General features: G+C 41.6%; 1 protein-coding gene across 1 annotated transcript in view; it reads right to left on the bottom strand.

Annotated features, from left to right (window-relative positions):
* Window positions 1-648: 648 nt before the first annotated feature.
* ABRAXAS2 (abraxas 2, BRISC complex subunit) overlaps window positions 649-18,419 on the bottom strand; it is a 28,591-nt gene continuing 10,820 nt past the window's right edge. The window contains exons 4-9 of the mRNA XM_056849675.1: window positions 14,764-14,830; window positions 12,544-12,734; window positions 9,564-9,683; window positions 8,943-9,027; window positions 6,665-6,779; window positions 649-1,146 (exon numbers count right to left, since the gene is read on the bottom strand). Of these exons, the coding sequence (XP_056705653.1) occupies window positions 677-1,146; window positions 6,665-6,779; window positions 8,943-9,027; window positions 9,564-9,683; window positions 12,544-12,734; window positions 14,764-14,830 (1,048 nt within the window). The 3' untranslated portion in view covers window positions 649-676. The remainder of the gene's footprint in view (window positions 1,147-6,664; window positions 6,780-8,942; window positions 9,028-9,563; window positions 9,684-12,543; window positions 12,735-14,763; window positions 14,831-18,419) is intronic.

The following is an 18,419-nucleotide window of genomic DNA, read 5'->3' as shown; positions in this document are numbered from 1 at the left end:
GGCAAAGTCACTTTAAATCCACCAAAGTCAGAATAGTTATGCTCAAGACATTCAATGATGATTTACTGGTAATCACTTTCCTACATAAAAAGGCAACCATAATTGTAAGTGGTATACATTAGGCTAGTAGAAAAAAAAAAGATTGAAACAAACCTCATCTCTATTAAAAGGACATGCAGAGAAGATAGTTCACATTTGTTCCAACCAGGCTTCTCGGAATTTATCAAAGTTTATTTTCTGGCAATGATCTATTTGGCTTCAATCTTTTAACAAGCCTGCTGATCAAAGTTCTTAGAAATAAAACACCCTAAAATTCAAGGCATGATAGTGCACGAGGTAAGTTTTGATTTGAGATCATCAGAATGTGCTTAGTTGCCAATCCCATTTTTCGTATGGGGAGTGGCAACAAGATTCCCCCCACCCCAATTTCATTTTGCTTATGCTTACCAGTACATCCATGAATCTCAACAATATTAGTAGTTTGATTATCCTAATGATTCCATTATAAAACTTGCAAAAGTGTATCACAAAGTAAATAAGCCATCTAAGTGCAAGTCTTCTATGTTTGCTGTGCACAATGATCCACCGTTGCAGCTCTTTTCCTCCAAGTTAAATCCCAAAATATTTCCGTAACAATTAGGGGAAAAAGACAGTGCTATACTAAGCTCATGTTCGATTAAATGAGGGGATCTTGAGTGTTCCTGGAGTCTCCATCGGCATGTGTCAAGGGCTGAGAATCCCTTGTCTGTGCGTATTCGTTGTCGGATGACTCTGTAGGTTCAAGCAAGTTTTCGTAGTCACTGTCTGACTCATTACCATTGTCACCGATCGCCCTTTGGGAAGAGGATGGCATGGGTGTCCCGTTGTCAGGGTGCTTCAATGCTGTATTTGTGGAAACATAGCTAGAAGAACCCACAGCCTGAGGCCGAGGCATGAAGACATTGCTTTCGAGGATACCAGAGCGTATGGCACTGTCATGATTGATCACACTGAAGTCAGCATAAGGAGGAGGAGGAGGGTCGGAGGCATCCGATTCTTCAAGATTACTACCTTTCACAGCAAATCCAGCACGGGGCATTCGGGGGATGAATATAGGCTCCAACGCATCGTTTGACAATTGCCTACTTAAGATGGCCTGCTGCAGTCCTACGGAAGTGTTAAAAAAAATTGTAATTGCCTTTCAAACCAAGACAACTAGTCTAGTCTAACTGGTCAGCATTTATGAACAAGTGCAATACTATGGACAGGGGAATGGAACTTAAACATATGTTCTCGACTCAAGTTATTAAAAAAAACTAATGCAAGGCCAACAGAACCCAAGGCAATGGCTCTGCTTAACATAAAAAGGGGCAGATGGTAAACACATTCTTGATAACTGGCTGCTTTAGCTATACCAGGGGTGTCAAGCATAAGGCCTGGGGCCCGGATGCAGCCCCTTGAGAGCTCTTATCTGGCCCGTGAGCCAGTCAAGCCAGCCACACACCCCAGTCCCGAGGTGTCAATGATCAAAGACTGTTAAATAAAAGAAAATACTAAAAGAGTGTTGTGTTAAGCGTGTTTGTATTTTAAGTAAAAAAGTAAAAATAATACCATCACTTGGCTTTGCCTGTGTCTTCTATAAAGCTTGTATCTCTGGTACCTGGCATTAAATTTTATGGTACATATGGCCTGGCCCGACGAAGTGATATTTATGTCATATCCGGCCCTCGTAACAAATGAGTTCGACACTTTTTGAATCTGAGCTACACTTTTTTGCATCTGAAAAGAACTTTCAACAGGCACACAGCATAGTACAGTATACATCTAAACGACAACAGCGTTTCTATTGTTTAATTTTGAACAGTTTCTGCATAGCCAAGCAGAATGCACAATATAACAGTCACTGACAGGTGTGCCGTTATTCTCCCCCTCCTAAAAAAAATCTATGCAGCCTTGAAATGAATAGCAGCATCCTCTCTTGGCCATTAGTAAATCTTGGCCTGGGGCACACTCATTTGTCATGAGGTTGCCACCGAGAGGTACCAATTTCTGCACTCCTATTCACTGAAGTTGCTGCTGCTGCTATTCTACAGTGCATTCGGTCACCTCTGCTTCACACATTACTGGCAGGTGCTGACGAGGGGCCCAGAACGTGGGTTGGCAGGAACCCATTTGTTATGTTATGGGGGTGTGTGTGGGGGGGAGAGAAGAATGATTTCCATACAGGACTGCTTTCTTGGTGGTATATTCATGGAAAGTATGTGCTTGTCCTCAATCACATCTGTTTCCGAGCACAGTATTGCTCTTCAGGAATGGAAGGCTAGCCCATAAGTTACATGCCCAACTGAGAACACTTAGATCATTGTGGTCAATGCTGCCATTCAACCACAGCAACAGAAAAGCCTATGACATAATTTTATAGCCCCCCCTTAAACAGTAATGAACAAGGTTCTTTGAAAAACACTGCCCAGCTCTGTAAGTTGGATACATGTGGTTTCTAGGGATATAACATGTGTGTGTGTGTGTGTGGGGGGGGGGAAATAATGATTTAGCAGCCTTCTATAGGATTTGTTTTCACACTGTAAATATGCAGCATTAATATGCCGTAGTCCATGCACCCTCCCTTAGTTGGTGATTCTATTGTGCGGATATTTTCTGAGAAATTGCAACACTATTTTAAACTGGAAAAAAGCAATACTTGCCGTAGATAGCCCTTCCGTTGTTATTTGTGACTACTGTGTTGCATAGGGGTTAATGAGCATCAAACATACGTAGTGAATGTCCCCTTTACACATTTAGAGATGTACGTTAACTCATTACGCTGTAGCTGCAAAGTTTTGTTCAATTTTCAGCGTGGTTGTGGCTGTGTACTTCATCACACAATATTCACGCAGCGGCATTAAAAACAGATGTGGCAAAGTGCTATAGGATTGTTCTCGTATACTTTCCTATTTTGAGAGCAATCCACTTTATTTAATTTAAATTATTTGGAGGCTACCTCTTCCCTGTGCTACTTTAGCCAAGCAACAGCCCATTCCCACTGCCACACAGAAGCGGGGCTGTTCATTCCTTCCCTCCTGGCCAATATAACAATAGAAATACTGCGTACTGGGTAAAATTTGGTATGGTCAATTTTTGTTTGATCGTATGATAAGTCCCCAGATTATGACAGCGTTCAAAATCATTCCAGGTAAATCATTTTCAAGGGTCTTAAGTAGACAGCTTGAAAAGATAAAGAAGAGTTTCATGTGATTAAGGATGTATAAACCATGTTTCACATGGTAATTGAGTTATGGAATAGCCAGGTCATTTGTCACTTCTCAAACGTCACCCATTACAGGCAGAACTTCCAGTACTGCTTGCACGAGATATTTTAAGCCTAAAGCAGACTTTTCCTGGGTAGATGTTCCACTTCCTTTCATAAACATATGTCCTTTAATATTTCCCTATTCCATTAATAATTCAAAGAACAGCCAATCCTTGCTATGTCATCAAATCTAACAGATATGCTATAAACAAAACAAAAAAAGAAGGGAGGAGGAAAATAAGCATTTAGGAACCCGCACACTGTTACAAAATGACCTTTATGTAAGGCTTCAGGTCATCCTACAAGGTGCAGGGGATTAGACTGGATGGCCTCTAAGCTCCTTCCAACTTTTTAATTCTGTGATTCTATGATCTGGTTTAAATTTGTCATTCACTTGATAGTTTTGCTCTCTTACTGCTATAAACTTCTCTAATCCTCTGTTCCTTAGTTTCAGGAGGGTAGCCGTGTTGGACTGCAGTAGAAGATCCAGATTCGAGTCCAGTAGCATCTCAAAGCAAGATCTTTGGGGAATCAGCTTTTGAGAGTCAAAGCTCTGTACAAAGGGAGCTTTGATTCTTGAAGGCTTATACTCCAGAAATCTTGTTGGTCTCTAAGGTGCTACTGGACTTGAATTTAGCTCATGTCAGAGGTCTTTTACAGCATGCATTCCATTAGAAATGAAGCCCTTCAAAAGGCAACTGAAAAGGGAATAGATGGCATAACATGGCATTAGCCCAATGTGTGAAAACAGAGTTGAAGGAGACAGAAAATCACAGAGAAGCAGAAATTAACTGCAGTGTAAATACTTGTGTTGGCTTGGTATCATTTTTGGAACCCTACATATAAGACACAAACCATTATCAAATATGACAGCGAACTCAAAATATGCTTATTTTTAAAATGTGGATTACATTTCTAGTAATGTGAGAAATCCTAGGAGAAACAAGTTAAAATGGAAAATGTTCTAAGAAATGACGGAAACTATCTGATGCAGTAGACCCTCCAGCCATTTACAGCTACTGTTATTCAAAACCTTGTGCCGCGACGATTAAGCTTACTTCCTAGAAGTCAGATTGCTCAATGCTAACACACTACCAGAAGCAGCATGTTATTCTTCCTATCAAGTACTGGAAGTTTCACTATATATACTGGCTAAGTACTTGCCAGAAGGTCATAACATTTAAGGGTGGAGGATCTATATGTGGCATTTCATGCCTGCAATTTCACACACAACCCAAGAATGGAACCAACTTGAAACAGGGCATTAAATGGGTCAAAAGACATTTATAATTCCGACTTGTGCCTCCTGCCTGCGGATACCTAAATCCACAGAAAGGGGGCACGCTGACCCCCAACAGATGTTTCTGCAGACCCAGGGGACCTCCTAGGTCTGCAGAAAAATCTGAAACTAAAAACTACCACTGGGGTGGCTTAAATCCCCCCCCCCCCGATTTAAAAACAAAATGGGAGTGGCCACCGCTACAGAGAGTTGGGCTCGCCCATGCCAGCCACCAAGCCCTGCCAGGCCTGCCACCAGCTCCCAGGCTCTGCCACAGATGGGCTCTGCCGTGGATCCCTGTGGTTTCCGGCTGTGGAGCCCGGGAGCTGGCAGTGGGCCCACCCATCCTGCATCTCTGTAAGGTAAGCGATGGGAGGGGGAGATGGGATTTCCCCCTCTCCTACAAGTTTCATGGGTTCTACTTGGCAAGCCGGAGAGATTGGGGCCAGGGGAGAGGCCTTTCCGTGCCTGCCCAACGCAGCTCCAGGCGAGGTGGCAAGAGTGGGGCTGGGGGGGGGGGCAGGTGGCCTGAAACCACAATGGGATCCCCCCATGAGTTTTGCAGGGCCCCACTTGTAAATAGAAGCAGGTAATAAAATAATACAACTGCTTTATTCTATCCCGGCAATAGCCTTCTCTTTCACCCCAGTATATGGCCTGTCCTATTTCTACATCCACATCTTTCCGTTTAAGAAATATTCTTCTTGTTTCCTCCTTTAAAAATCTGCTTGGCTTCCAGCTGTACTCCAGTTATTAAATAGCCAGATAACCCAGGACATAAATTTCCATGAGCAACACAAAAGTAAGAGCAGCTCTGATCCAAAAAAGTGCCCTGACCTGCTACTTGAGTTTTATTTCATAAAAGTGTTACCACAGGACAACTGGAACTGTCCTACTTTCTACAAAAATGGCACACACAAAGCTTTCCAGTCAGCTATTTATAACTAACCAGTATCAAATACAGTATCAAGAGGTTTTTAGTTGCCATATAAAAATTGCAGGACACACCCCAACATTCAGCTATGAATGCTGTACTGTGGATAGTTCTTACTCCAGAACACGGTATCTTTCATTTCCAGAGATTATAACTGAAACACTCTCAGTGCTGAAAGGTGTCCCCCTTTTGGGGCACTTTTGATGGGCATCTCAATCCAACAAGTTACCATAGCTGTTACCACACCCCTTGAATACAGCCTTCCTTGGTCTGTTTCAGTCTGCGTAACCCATCCCCTTCAGTACTGTTCTTTGTCAGGCACGTTTTTTCTGCTTGTGCTGCGATTATTCCAGCCAAGTGTCTGGTGGTAGGCAGCGGCTGCATCAAGGCCCCTCCTGCCCCTTTTGCAATAGCAGTTATAAGGGGAAGTAGTTGGTGCTCAGCCGAAGCATCTTCTGTCTCCACTGCCCAATCTAAGTAGCTAGAGAAGAGGAGGGGGCGTGGCTCAGTGGTAGAGCCTCTGCTTGGCATGCAGAAGGTCCCAGGTTCAATCTCCACCGTCTCCAGTTAAAGGGACTAGGCAAGTAGGTGATGTGAAAGACCTCCGCCTGAGACCCTGGAGAGCCACTGCCGGCCTGAGTACACAATACTGACTTCGATGGACCAAGGGTCTGATTCAGTATAAGGCAGCTTCATGTGTTCAAGACCTGAGCTACTTGGACCTGGAACAACTACAGAGGGAGAAGGGTAGAAATCTCTCATTGAGAACAATTTGAGGGAGAGGGCAAACATTCCATTCTAACAACCTGCATGCTTATGTATGAAGCCAGAATGTTTCCCATCCCCAATCCAATCATGATATGCAATCTGTTACTTCCCCTCATTTTTCTTACTATGTCCTGAATTGCCTTATTACCTGACACATATAACACATCCAGAATTTGGAGTAAACACATGAAAACTATTCACTCAAAACTGGGATTACTGCAGCAGATATAAATGCCACACTTTGTTCGAGACACATTTATATTTGTGTTAAGTCCTAAATCTTCTAAAAGGGATTAATCAGAAGAGTTTCAGACTTTGAACAGAGTACCATGGTGTGGTACACAGTGTTACACCAATTTTCCCAGCGCGTTAGAAGATATTTCCAAAAGGGGCTTACTTATTTCTTGCTCCTTTTCATTTTTTCTTTGTGAGATTTGCTTTTTTAGCTTATTCACCTCTGCCTGGAAGGATTCAACAGTGCGTTCACTTTTCTCTAGATCTATACATACTGCCTGGGAGGAACACAACAAAGTTAGTTTAATTAATGCGCACCAACCCTATTAGACATGCAATGTAAAAATCAGAGAGACATCATTCAATGTAGATTGTGTTCCGCTTTCAATTACTATAGCATATAAAGGAAACACTCAATGTACTAAACAGAAGCTACATCAACACAATAATAAGCCATCCTGAAAATAACTGTTTATTCTTTATAGGCAGGAGAGGGAGGGCAGGAAGGTTTGTATCAGTGTTTGGCTCTCGTGGCCCTTTCTTGCATGCCCAGGGTAGTACCAATTGCCACTTTAGGGTCAGGAAGCAATTTTCCTCCAGGCCAGATTGGCCAGAGATCCTGGAGGGCTTTTTTTTTGCCATCTTCTAGTGTGGAGTAGGAGTCACTGGGAGTGTGGGGAGGAGGTAGTTGTGAATTTCCTGCATTGTGCAGAGGGTTGGACTAGATGACCCTCGGGGTCCCTTCCAACTCTACGTTTCTATTCTATCTCAGCCACCCCCATCTTCTAGAATCTTTTTCTGAGAATACTTATGTAAAACCTAATTCTATATTCTGCAGTATACTGAATCTGCAGAAGGGCCAACAAATGGATGAGCAGAAGGCCAGGGCCACCTACATTCTGTGGTGCTGTATCTCAAAGGCTATTAGAACAGCTCCAAGCCTGCGCTGCTGATCTTCAGCTCAGGCAAACCAGAGCGTAAGGACTTCAATGGACATTTGGGATTGGACGCTGAATTGCTTCAGTGAAAGTTTGTTCATACTGCAGCAACGAAAGCTGGGTAGAAAAGGTGGCTCCTCAAGAAACAATTTAGTACAAATGTGTTCATATCTAACGCTTTGCAAACCTAAGTGCAAAATATTTTAAAATAATGACTGATACAGTCAAATTACTTGACTGTGATACTCTTTCAACAAGCTCTGTTACTGATCATCAAAACACACTGTACTCAATCTTGCAGACAAATAATGTGCCAAAACCGATAAGAGGCTAGAACAATGAATAATAAAATAAAGCAAGAGGGCAGATAAGCAAGTGCAGAAAGGATTCAGAAAGCCGCATGAAAATCTATTGATGGCAAAGACCCATTTCTAGAAATACCAATTGATGTTTTCCTGGAAGGCTGGCATTTTGTTCAATTTGTATCAGATATCAGGCAAACGTTAACGCTTAGTTTTACTTTTTAGTAAAGATTGGCTATCATTAGTAGTTCTCTTGCATAGCACAACTCATAATGGGACTGAAACACCACAACAGTTTACCAACCCACTACTTGGAAGGAAAGAGTTCTACTAAAAGACCCACACATGTGCAAGTAAGCATCTTCGTAACTGCCGAGAAGCCACACCAAGCTCGGGGTTAAGGCAGGTAGACTTACAGCAGAATCCAAAATATGTCCTGCAGATGCTCAATGCTATGGCTTAGCTGAAAACTGAAACGATTGATCCCTAATATATCTTTAAAGTGAACGCCATGGCACAAGGGGTCTTTCCCACTCCCTCAGGGCACTTTAGTGGCAACTGGAGGAAAAGGAGATGGGCGTTTCAATTCTAACTGCTTACTCTGCCTGTAATGCCACAAACCAAGTTTTTGGAGCATGACTGGGCAGCTAGTTTTGGGTGTTCACGTGTCTTTAATAACGATGTGGACCATGAGTATGAAGCCCTTGAGAAGGCGAGATATTTGGTGTGGAGTTAAAAAATGCTGAAGGGGAAGGAATGGAGAAGACAGACTTCCATTTTCTACTTATTTTTAGAGCACACTGTGGAGTTTAAGAGGCCCTCATCAAATATTTAATGCATAAAGAGCCTTAATGCATGATATACTAAAGCCCTAATATTCCCATCGAATCCATAAAAGGAACGTCTGCACTGGGATACAGCTGCAAAGATTCAGCCTTCTTTTCAGACACCCTGAAGTGCCAATAGGACCAAACATCTTAATCTACCCTCATTGGCTCAACAGTTGCCTCGGTCTTAGAGGCAAGACAGTAGACAACTATAATGCTTATGCCAACCATTTTCAATCCACAAACTCAAGTGGACTAAAACATAATTAACCATAAAAAAGCAAAGTTAAAACATTTTAAAATTCAAAAGGAAGCTAATGTTCTTGTAGTCATACACAAACTGCCGAGGCTGTTAGTAGAATAAAAGGAGTTACCTGTACTTTTTCCTGAAGTGCATTATAAACCTGATATATAGCCCTGATGTCTTTCATAACGCCATCTTTGTCAAAAAAGTCAGTACTAAAAATGTACAGAAATGAGGAGTTAGGAAAATCAATCATCAAATCCTGCTTTGAGTTGCCTTCCCCCCTTTGAGGCAACTTATATGTAGGGTTAAGTTTACAATGATAAGCCACATTTCAACGAGTCATATTAAAAGAGCCAATATCACCTGAACTGCAGAGGCCCTTTGAAGACCAAAGTTGATTTTTGCTCAGTTTGTCATTAAAATGATTAATCAGTAAATATTTACTCAAAGATAATGAATATAAAAGCTACTTTGTTCAATTGCTATTACTACAACAATTTTATTGTAGACAAAATTCAACAGTGATGTATCAAGACATGCACAGAACTCAAGAACACAACACACAGATCTTCTAATACTAAGTCATGTTAGCTTTGCTTTTCTACTGAACTTGCTTTCTCTATACTGCTGAAAAACAGGAAAGTAAAAGAAAATAATCAAAAGAGCTCCACTTTTATAATTGGTCCTCATTTTTTGACTCACTTTCTTTCTCATTTCACTAACATTAGCATATTAAAGGGATGCTTACCCATGCTCTTTAATAACTTTGGCATAATTTTGAGAAGTATTTGGCACTGATGAGACCTTGTATTCCTGCTGGCTTGTGTTGCCTAGATTAGGAATAGTAAGTGATACCCTTTGATTATACCTGTAGAAAAGGTTTGGGGAGAACTATTAATTTCTGTGAAGTTTGCCAAATAGAAAGCAAAGTATTCTCCTTAGAAGACATTATGATCACAGTAATAATCTGTTTACATTTATTTTACATTTACTTTAATTTTCCCTCTTATCTACTCACCAATGATTTGTCTGAATTAAATCAATTTCAATTCTCATTTCAGTATAGAAATACTCTTGAGATATTGAAAGAATGCAAGTAACTTTACTGTTACCCACACAGAATGCTATCTTGCTTACTAAACTGTAAAGATGGCCTTTACCTTCCCCACTCTCAAACACAAAAGAACCAAAATAGCCCCCCAAAGATACAAGAGCATAATTCTGAGCTGTATGGATTAATGTCATCCATTTATTAACAAAAGCTCAAACTGATGAATCCGTTTATTCAACTAGTTAAAGCTTGCAGTCCTGTGCGCAGTGAACCCAGATCAGTCCTCAGAATCATTTTCCTTAAGTGCATTTTGTAAACAGACAGCCAAGTTGAGAAAATCAGTTGCGCTTACTTGTAAATGATGTTTGAGCATTCTACTGTGCAGGCATACATGGGGACTATGCATGCACAGGCTAGCCACAGACATTCTAACAGCTCCGGACAACACAAGGTGCTTTTAGAATGTTTGGTGTGTTTCCCAAGCGCTTATAAAGGAAGCCACAGGGAATTTGCAAGGTCTGAGCAAGGCGGTTAAAGATTGGACGTTTAAGAGGACATTGACTCACAGGGTCGCCATGAGTTGGAAGTGACTTGACGGCACTTAACACACACAGATATGATAAAGATGCCATCAACTTGAGTACCTCCAACCAGCGCTTATCATTTAACTAAGTATTTTTTTCTTATTCAAAATATTATCAGAGGATCTCCAAATTTAGATGTTCACCATCTTCAGGGGAGAACCAGAAGTTCTGGGAAGGACTGCAACAGAAGAACTAGAGAAGGTCAGTAAACCACTAGTAAAGACAATAAAGCACAGTAGGAAAATGAAGCAGAGCTCTCTTGCTGAATCACTATAGGCAGAAAACCAACTGAGTAGAAGCTGAGGCACTGCATCTTGTCTTCTGACTCAAAGGGATGATGGGAAAGTCTCCCATCAAAATTATGCCCTCGGCTCCAGATGAGGTGGTGTCTTTTACGAGTATCTGACAAAGGGAGTTTTGACTCTCAAAAGCTCATACCCTGAAAATCTTGTTGGTTTCTAAGATGCTACTGGACTTGAATCTTGTTCCACTGCAGACCAACAGAGATACCCTTTTAAACTATATTTTCCAAGTGTTTAGTCTTAAACTTGGTCTTCTTGACTGGAAACGTAAACTGTTTTCTTGGAGGGAGATGGTCCCTTGGAGCAGTCAGAGTCAACAGCATGGTGGGAACAGACAGTGCAGCTGGCAGCAAGGCCCATGGAACTGAGGAATCATGGGCCTGATGTTTAGGCGCTTTTTCCCTTGGAGCTTGCTGCAGACAATTGTGCTCCTTTCAAGGCACTTCCCCACAGGGCGGCTTTAAGGTACAAAGCCCTCTTTTCAAGCCTTGAAGGTAAACAGGTTATGGATGATACACTGAAAGGTGTCATGGTCTTCCCTGAGGCAAAAGAGGCAAGCATAGTGGCCATCTGCCTGGACCATCTTGGTTCCACATCTGCGGTATTTATACCACGAGGTCTTTGAGCATTCTACTGAGCTGAGCGTAGAAGCGGAGAGGAAAAAAAAGCAACTTAACCAATGTCTTTTCTTCCAGCAAGACCCGAGAAAGAGAGTGGCAGCAAATAATGACCTGAGGTAGGCTCTTTTTATAGGCACTTTGGGCAGAAACCATGCTGAATTGTGGGGAAGTGGCTTGTGTTGTCAGAAGCTTTTAGAATGGCTACGGCTGGCCCATACAGTTCCCATGTGGGACTACATGAAAGACATTTCAATGAACAAGGATATACCAGTGTTTTAGTTCTGTCTAGATTTTGTAGTTTCACCATTCCAACTGTCCTTTCCCATTGCCATTTTACTGTATTTTGTTCTAAGACACTTATGCTAGAGGAAGGATTTGTTACTCTTTAAGATGTCACAAATCCTCTCACCTGTTTGTGAATCAATGAGTCTCCTGTAGAACAGATTATATGTATAAGAGGTCTAAAAAGAAATACTTCAGCAAAAGAAGAGACTGGTGGACTAACAAATATGCTGACAATGTGGTGAGGTTCCCCTCACTGGCAGTCTTTAAGCAGAGACTGGACAATCACTTGTCAGGGATGCTCTAGGCTGATCCTGCATTGAGCAGTGGGTTGGAATAGATGGCCTGTATGGCCCCTTCCAACTCTATGATTCTAATGCTTATTCTAATAAAGGAGTTTATCATATGATTATGAGGCACAGTGGAGTTCATCAACCATCAGTAGGACTCCCAAGTGTAGCTTTGGAGGGTCATTGCAACATGTTACTATACAATTTATACAGCATCTTCTTAATATAACTTAGACTGAAGTTGAAGTTGGTATTTTGGGAAACGCCAAAGCGCAATACATATTTCTGACTTTGTCAGACCAAAGTCATTTACCTGTGATGCCTTAAACTCTAGAATGTGTTCAAGCTATTTTAAGCTGAGCCAACCAACAGCAGTTCTGTACATTCTCAACAATGAGGAGGAAGAGGAAGGCAATATACTCGACCTTCATCTATGAAACACAGTATTGAAAGAAATTCAAGACCTTTATCACAAGATAAACTGTTTTTCATATGCTTACAGAAGCACGCAAAAATCCTTCCTGTCCATAGAAAATTTAGTCAAATATCATTGGAACAGATTATAGCCTCCCTCCCCAACCAGGCCAGGAATTGTTTACCTTCGGTTTGGTCTAAAGAGAACGTATTCTAAAGCATGTGTTGAATTATTTGCAGTGGAGATGAAACTGAAGAGAAGGAAGACAAGGTCAGGCACTCCAAGAATCTGTGTCAGCTGTTTATGGATGATGTGTTCTCTATATGACATTTGTTGTTGAGTATTTCTCCTAAATCTGTACCATCCAATAACATTCTACAATAAGGGAGAGGATAAAGTATTAACTGAAGGATAAAGACGGTTTTATCTGTTAATACTTTAAAGGTACAGCCAATACAGCTAACAAAGCCAGCATGACGCCAGTATTCTCAAACATAATTATTCTATTTACAGAAGTAGTGGAGTTTTCTATGTCTAATGTCTCACATTCAAGGTCACACTTGCAATCTACATAAAATAGAATCTCCTCATATTATCTATAATCCCATGCGTAACGGATTACATGTTGTGATGCTTTCATTTTAGAAATGTGTCTGCAGATACCTGTCACTCAGCTTCTAGACCTGGGCAGAATAGTGACAACCTTAAAGACCATGAACATGTTGCATGTTTTAAAATAAGTTTTATACAATCATCCTGCAGTTTTACTAGATATTAAAGAATTAACATTCATTTACATGCTTCTATATAGTTCCTACTATGCCTCTTTGGATACCAATCATTTTGCATGGCACATACTTAAATCTGTAGGTGCACCTAATTTCTGACATTATTCTGAAGAGTTGATTCCACCACTATCACCATATCTTAAAATACTTGTGAAAATCCCCTTGGTTTAAAAAGAAGTTTACTTTTTGACAAAGACAAGTCCAAGACAGTCGAGTAAACTGGGGAAAGGTCATCCAGAATGTCCTTACGATGATCACACTGGTTCCTAGTTTTCCTTTCCACCCGAAACATATGCAGCAGATACGGGAAGGGGCTGTGGCTCAGTGGCAGAGCATCTGCTTGGCATGCAGAAGGTCCCAGGTTCAATCCCCGGCATCTCCAGCTAAAGGGAATAGGCAAGCAGGTGATGTGAAAGACCTCTGCCTGAGACCCTGGAGAGCCGCTGCCGGTCTGCGTAGACAATACTGACTCTGATGGACCAAGGGTCTGATTCAGTATAAGGCAGCTTCATGTGTTCATTTTTGCCCTTCAGGTTGCTAATGGGTTGAAACTCACTCCAGACAAGACAGTTGTGCATAGAAGGTGGTCCTTGACCTGGAAAAGTAGTGGTTTGTTCTAAATGAGGGTCACACTTTCAACTGATAAACGCCTTAAATAGAATTTCCTATGAATGTGGGCCTATGGCAGGGGCTTTAACTATGAGCATATGCTACTTTGGCTTTTGTAACAGCTATGCCCATAATGAGCCACTTAGGGACTGGCACTTGAACATTTTAGATCAGAACAAGCCAGCCATTAATACAAATGATGAATATCAATGAGCGCACAACATATATTCTATAGGAGCGCCTATGGCTACTGTGTTAAGTTTTGGGTCCCAGCTCTTACATTTAAAGCCCTATATGGGTCGTGCTCATGATTTCCAAGGGAGTGCTTTCTTCCTATTTGGATCTCTTTTCAATGGAAGCACTCTTTCACTCAGAGGCAAGATTTACTTAAAAGTCTTGTAAACGTTTCAGGTGGTGACCCCATATTTGTGAACTAGTTACCACCTGAGATGCCCCAGCTTTGGGTGATAAGCCTGTTTAGGGGCACTGTCATGGTTGTCCTTTCAGGCAGGCCTTTAATCTCTGCATGTACTGGAATTAGGTACTGTGGGTTGCTATTAGCCATGCTGGTAGTAGAGATAAATTGCTGGTTGCATTTATACAATGTTACTGTTGCAAATTAAAAAGAAATGCTGTTTATCTCCTACTTTTGACAATTTATTTATATTGAGATTGGAAATTTCCCAAATAAACTGCCTGCTTCTGCTGTAACGAGTCAACACTCAGAAAGTACAATAGACTATTTTATGTATCATCTTTCCTTAGAATACATCCTAAAGCAACCCATTTGATATGCATACCCGTCCCTGCATTGAAGAAAAAACAACAACCACATCTCACAGGTAACATAAGTCATAGGCAATGCAGATGAAGACTGGCAAACCTTTGAAGTCATTCCCTCATGATTCATCATGAGCAACCTACATTAATATGAGTCTATTCTTGAAGCATGTTTCATTCGTTACGTAAAAAAAAAAAAGAACAATTTTAGAGATATATAAACCTACTTTTCTCCGATCTTTGAGAATCTGGTCCAAATCCTCTTCATTGACTTTGCCTGCATAGTCATAAAAGCTTAGAAAAAAAACAGAAGCTTGGCTTATATATCATAATCATATATAATTGAACAGCATACTCTTCATGGATGTGTATCTAGGCTCAGCCTGCTAATTAATTTCAGTACCTTTATATAATACAAGTAACAGAAAATTGTGGGATGTCTAAGCAACTAAACAATGAAACTGAAGCCACTTTAAATCAACACTACCCCTATTGTCACTACCACCATTCCACCGATAAAGGATACACAGCTAAACTGTGAAGATTATTGCTTGGAAACAATGAACCATCAATTATTTTGCTTCTACCCCATCCTCACTGCAGCCACCCCCTCAAACTTCCATGGCTTTTTGTCTCCAAAGATGCCATGACTCCAGGAATCATCTTTCTGGGATTAAAAGGGATTGCTGGGAGGTGAAGAATTTGGGGAAAACTGTTCATCTTCCACTGCTGGCTGGATCCAAGCCAATGTATCTCTCTCAACTAGTTCTTGAGGGGAAATGATACTTGGAAATCATGTCTGCATGCTTAGTAAAAGAAAAATTCACTTGAATTACTCTGATATACTCAGCATATACTGGGACACAAAAACCACATCTATAGGATTGTGTAAGAGTTGAATGTGGTAAACTCATACACATTTATATGGAGGTAGGCCTCACCTTTGGGATATATCATTAGACAGATCTCAGGAGTGGAGCTTCCTCAGATAATGCATGCTACTCTATGAAGGGAGCAGGGGGATACAGTAGTCCAAGGCTCACTCCAACACTTATGTGTATTCTGTATACAGTAGGAACACATGTATACTCAGAGGAAACGTTTTTATATATCTCAGCTCGGGATTGGCTTATAGCGTATTGTGTTTTCAAAAGTATTCAGTTAAAGTCACAGATACTGTATTCTACAGTATCTACGGTCAAAAAACAGAATGTCTTTATTTCACCGAGTAGTTGTTCTCCCACTTAAGGTAGCTTGCCTGCCATCAACTAGAGCCCAAGCTTTTTCTACAATAGTTCCCATCCAATGGAATAGGCTCCCTGAGTAGGTAAGAGCGGTGCTGTCTTTAGAAGTTTTTAGGAGACGCTGCAAGGCCATTTTATGTGCTAAGGCTTTTAATGGGGAGAGACTGCATACATTTTATTGGGGAGCGGCGACTGGTTAGATTTTTATGGTATATCATAGGTTTTAAATTTGGCTTGTAAGCGCCCTTGACCCACAAGGGAAAAATAAATAAAAAATGAGACCTATCATAAATATTTTCAGCTCCAGCTCAACAAACAGAATGGTGGAGGCTAACCTTTAGGTACCTCACAGAAGCCAGTGGCATGCTAAACATTAACGCTGATACCTATTTGGCAATCAGTTAATAGATTCTCCACAGCCACTAGATGCAGAAATTCAGAGCAAGCAAGGGAAAAGGAGTCCCTGCCAGGATAGGCCCATGCCAAGCCAACATTGCCCAAGATCTGTGAAAACTATAAGCCATTAAGCTAAAGCACAGGTTAAGCAGGCTGTGCTAGCTTACTGCATAAGTTGAGCCCTGTTTTGCCTTCTTTCAGGTGTATGAAATCCTTCCTGTTTTTTCTTTGTTCTTCCCCTGCAAGCAATGGCTTACACCTTCCCTTCTTACTGTTTCCCCCCAAATAAAGTTTAAACATATGTGTTAAGAGAGCTTGTGTTGTGTATTGTCCCCAGACTGCTCGGGTATAAAAGGACCCAGTATAGACCAGTTCTCAAGTGAGCCAGGCCGCATGTTTGGTTGGATACGGGGTGTATGTTTGTGGGTGGGATGGAGGGGCAGAAGTGGGCCTGTCAGACTCTGCCTCAGATATCTCAAAGCAGTGGTTCCCAAACGTTTTGGGCCACTGCCCCCTTGGTTCCACAAACTCAACCCCAGTGCCCCCTACCTTATCCAACAAGGGGCTCACCTCTAGCGCCCCCTGTTGCCCCCTTGCCTCTTAGTGCCCCCAGGTAATCCCACCGCCCCCCAGGGGGTGGTACTGCCCACTTTGGGAACCACTGTCTTAAAATGACAGGTGGTGGCAGCTACCCAGTGAAAGCTGTAAGCTGTCGTTTCAGAAGCAGACAACAGCTAAGTGGCTCCATGAATGCTGGGGATGCAGGGTCCTCTACCGCTGTTCCCCCCTGCCCTTCCTGGAGTATCCATGACAAAAAGTAGACTGTGTGCTGCATAGCATTTGAAAATTTTGCGATCTGCCAAATTCTTAGGCACCTTTTAGAATGACTTTGTAGCTCGCTGCACCAAGACTGGTTGGTCGCATTTTTCTGTTCAACGTTTCAGTACAGTTAATAATTAGCATTTATTCTAACTACATGTGTGTGTGTGTGTGTGTGTGTGTGTGTGTGTGTGTGAGAGAGAGAGAGAGAGACAGAACAAACTATCATTAAAAGGAAATAAAGTATTCGAACTGGCAATGTCACAACTATCTGTGTACCAAAGTGGATCACTGAAGATTAGCCATTATATATTCAGTCCAAGATGGATGCAAGGCCTTGAAATATTTCTGTGTACAAAGGCAGAAACACACTATTGATGCTAAGCACTATTAAGATTAAAGTTAATCTTAACTCTTAAGTGCATAGGCCTACTGCTTTCAGCAACCAATATATTTAAACTGGAAGGTTATTCCTACTAATTTGGTGGGAGGGAAACCCAATAGGGGCTTTGAGGCAGAAGAAGTTCAGAGTTGGTTTGCCACTGTCTGCTTCTGTGTAGCAATGCTTGGCTACCTTGGAGGTACCATTCAAGTATTAACTGGGGCTTACGCTGTTTAGGTTCTGAGATCTGATGATCAGGCTAGCCTGGGCTATCCAGGTCAGTGTAAGACACACACTGGGAGTCTTTCATTCACTACACACACTGAAATCTCTTTCTGTCACTTGTTATGTCTTCCCTTATTCTTTCTCAATCAGCTAATGAATATAGCATAACCACAGATACCAGTAGTAAAGAAAAATCTGAAAATATTTCTAAGATCACCCTGTTTTATAAAATTGTTGATTATAGCATAATTTATATGATGATGTATATCGTAAAGATTTACTTTCATGCTCGTGACACATAGACCTTCCAGATCTAGGCCATTTCTACGTAGGTTTTCTGCCTCATTTCTCTAATCTTTCTCACACCTGCTTTGCTGTAAAGTTTTGGGAATGATCACGGTAAAGCCTGGATGGCTGACAAGTGGGTGGGAAAGTTGAGATTTCCCCCAACACTTTCCCACAGGGGCCCAGAGGAGGGGGGATGGCCACTCTAGGGCACTGGGGAAAGAAAACTGTGGGGAAAGCGGCCAAGTGGTAGCCCTATTGCCGCTGTGCTGGCAGCTGCACCAGCTGTGGGGAAACCACACAAGCCTATTCCTATGTGGAAACAATCCTAGCCATGGCCTAATCAGTGCTTCATGTTGTTCTATGCGACTGGCACCTCCTACTTAGTAGGACAACTTCTAAGGAACTAATTAAGGTACATTAAAATATTACAAATGAGACTAGGCTGGAAGCTCATTCTGGTCAACATAGAAGAGTCTTATTAACACGTAATTCACTCCAACTCCATTAAGTACAGCAAAAATATGGTAAT

The sequence above is a fragment of the Euleptes europaea genome, chromosome 5 (genome assembly GCF_029931775.1).
Source record: "Euleptes europaea isolate rEulEur1 chromosome 5, rEulEur1.hap1, whole genome shotgun sequence".
Lineage (NCBI taxonomy): Eukaryota > Metazoa > Chordata > Lepidosauria > Squamata > Sphaerodactylidae > Euleptes > Euleptes europaea.
This window is presented reverse-complemented; position numbering and strand designations above follow the sequence as displayed.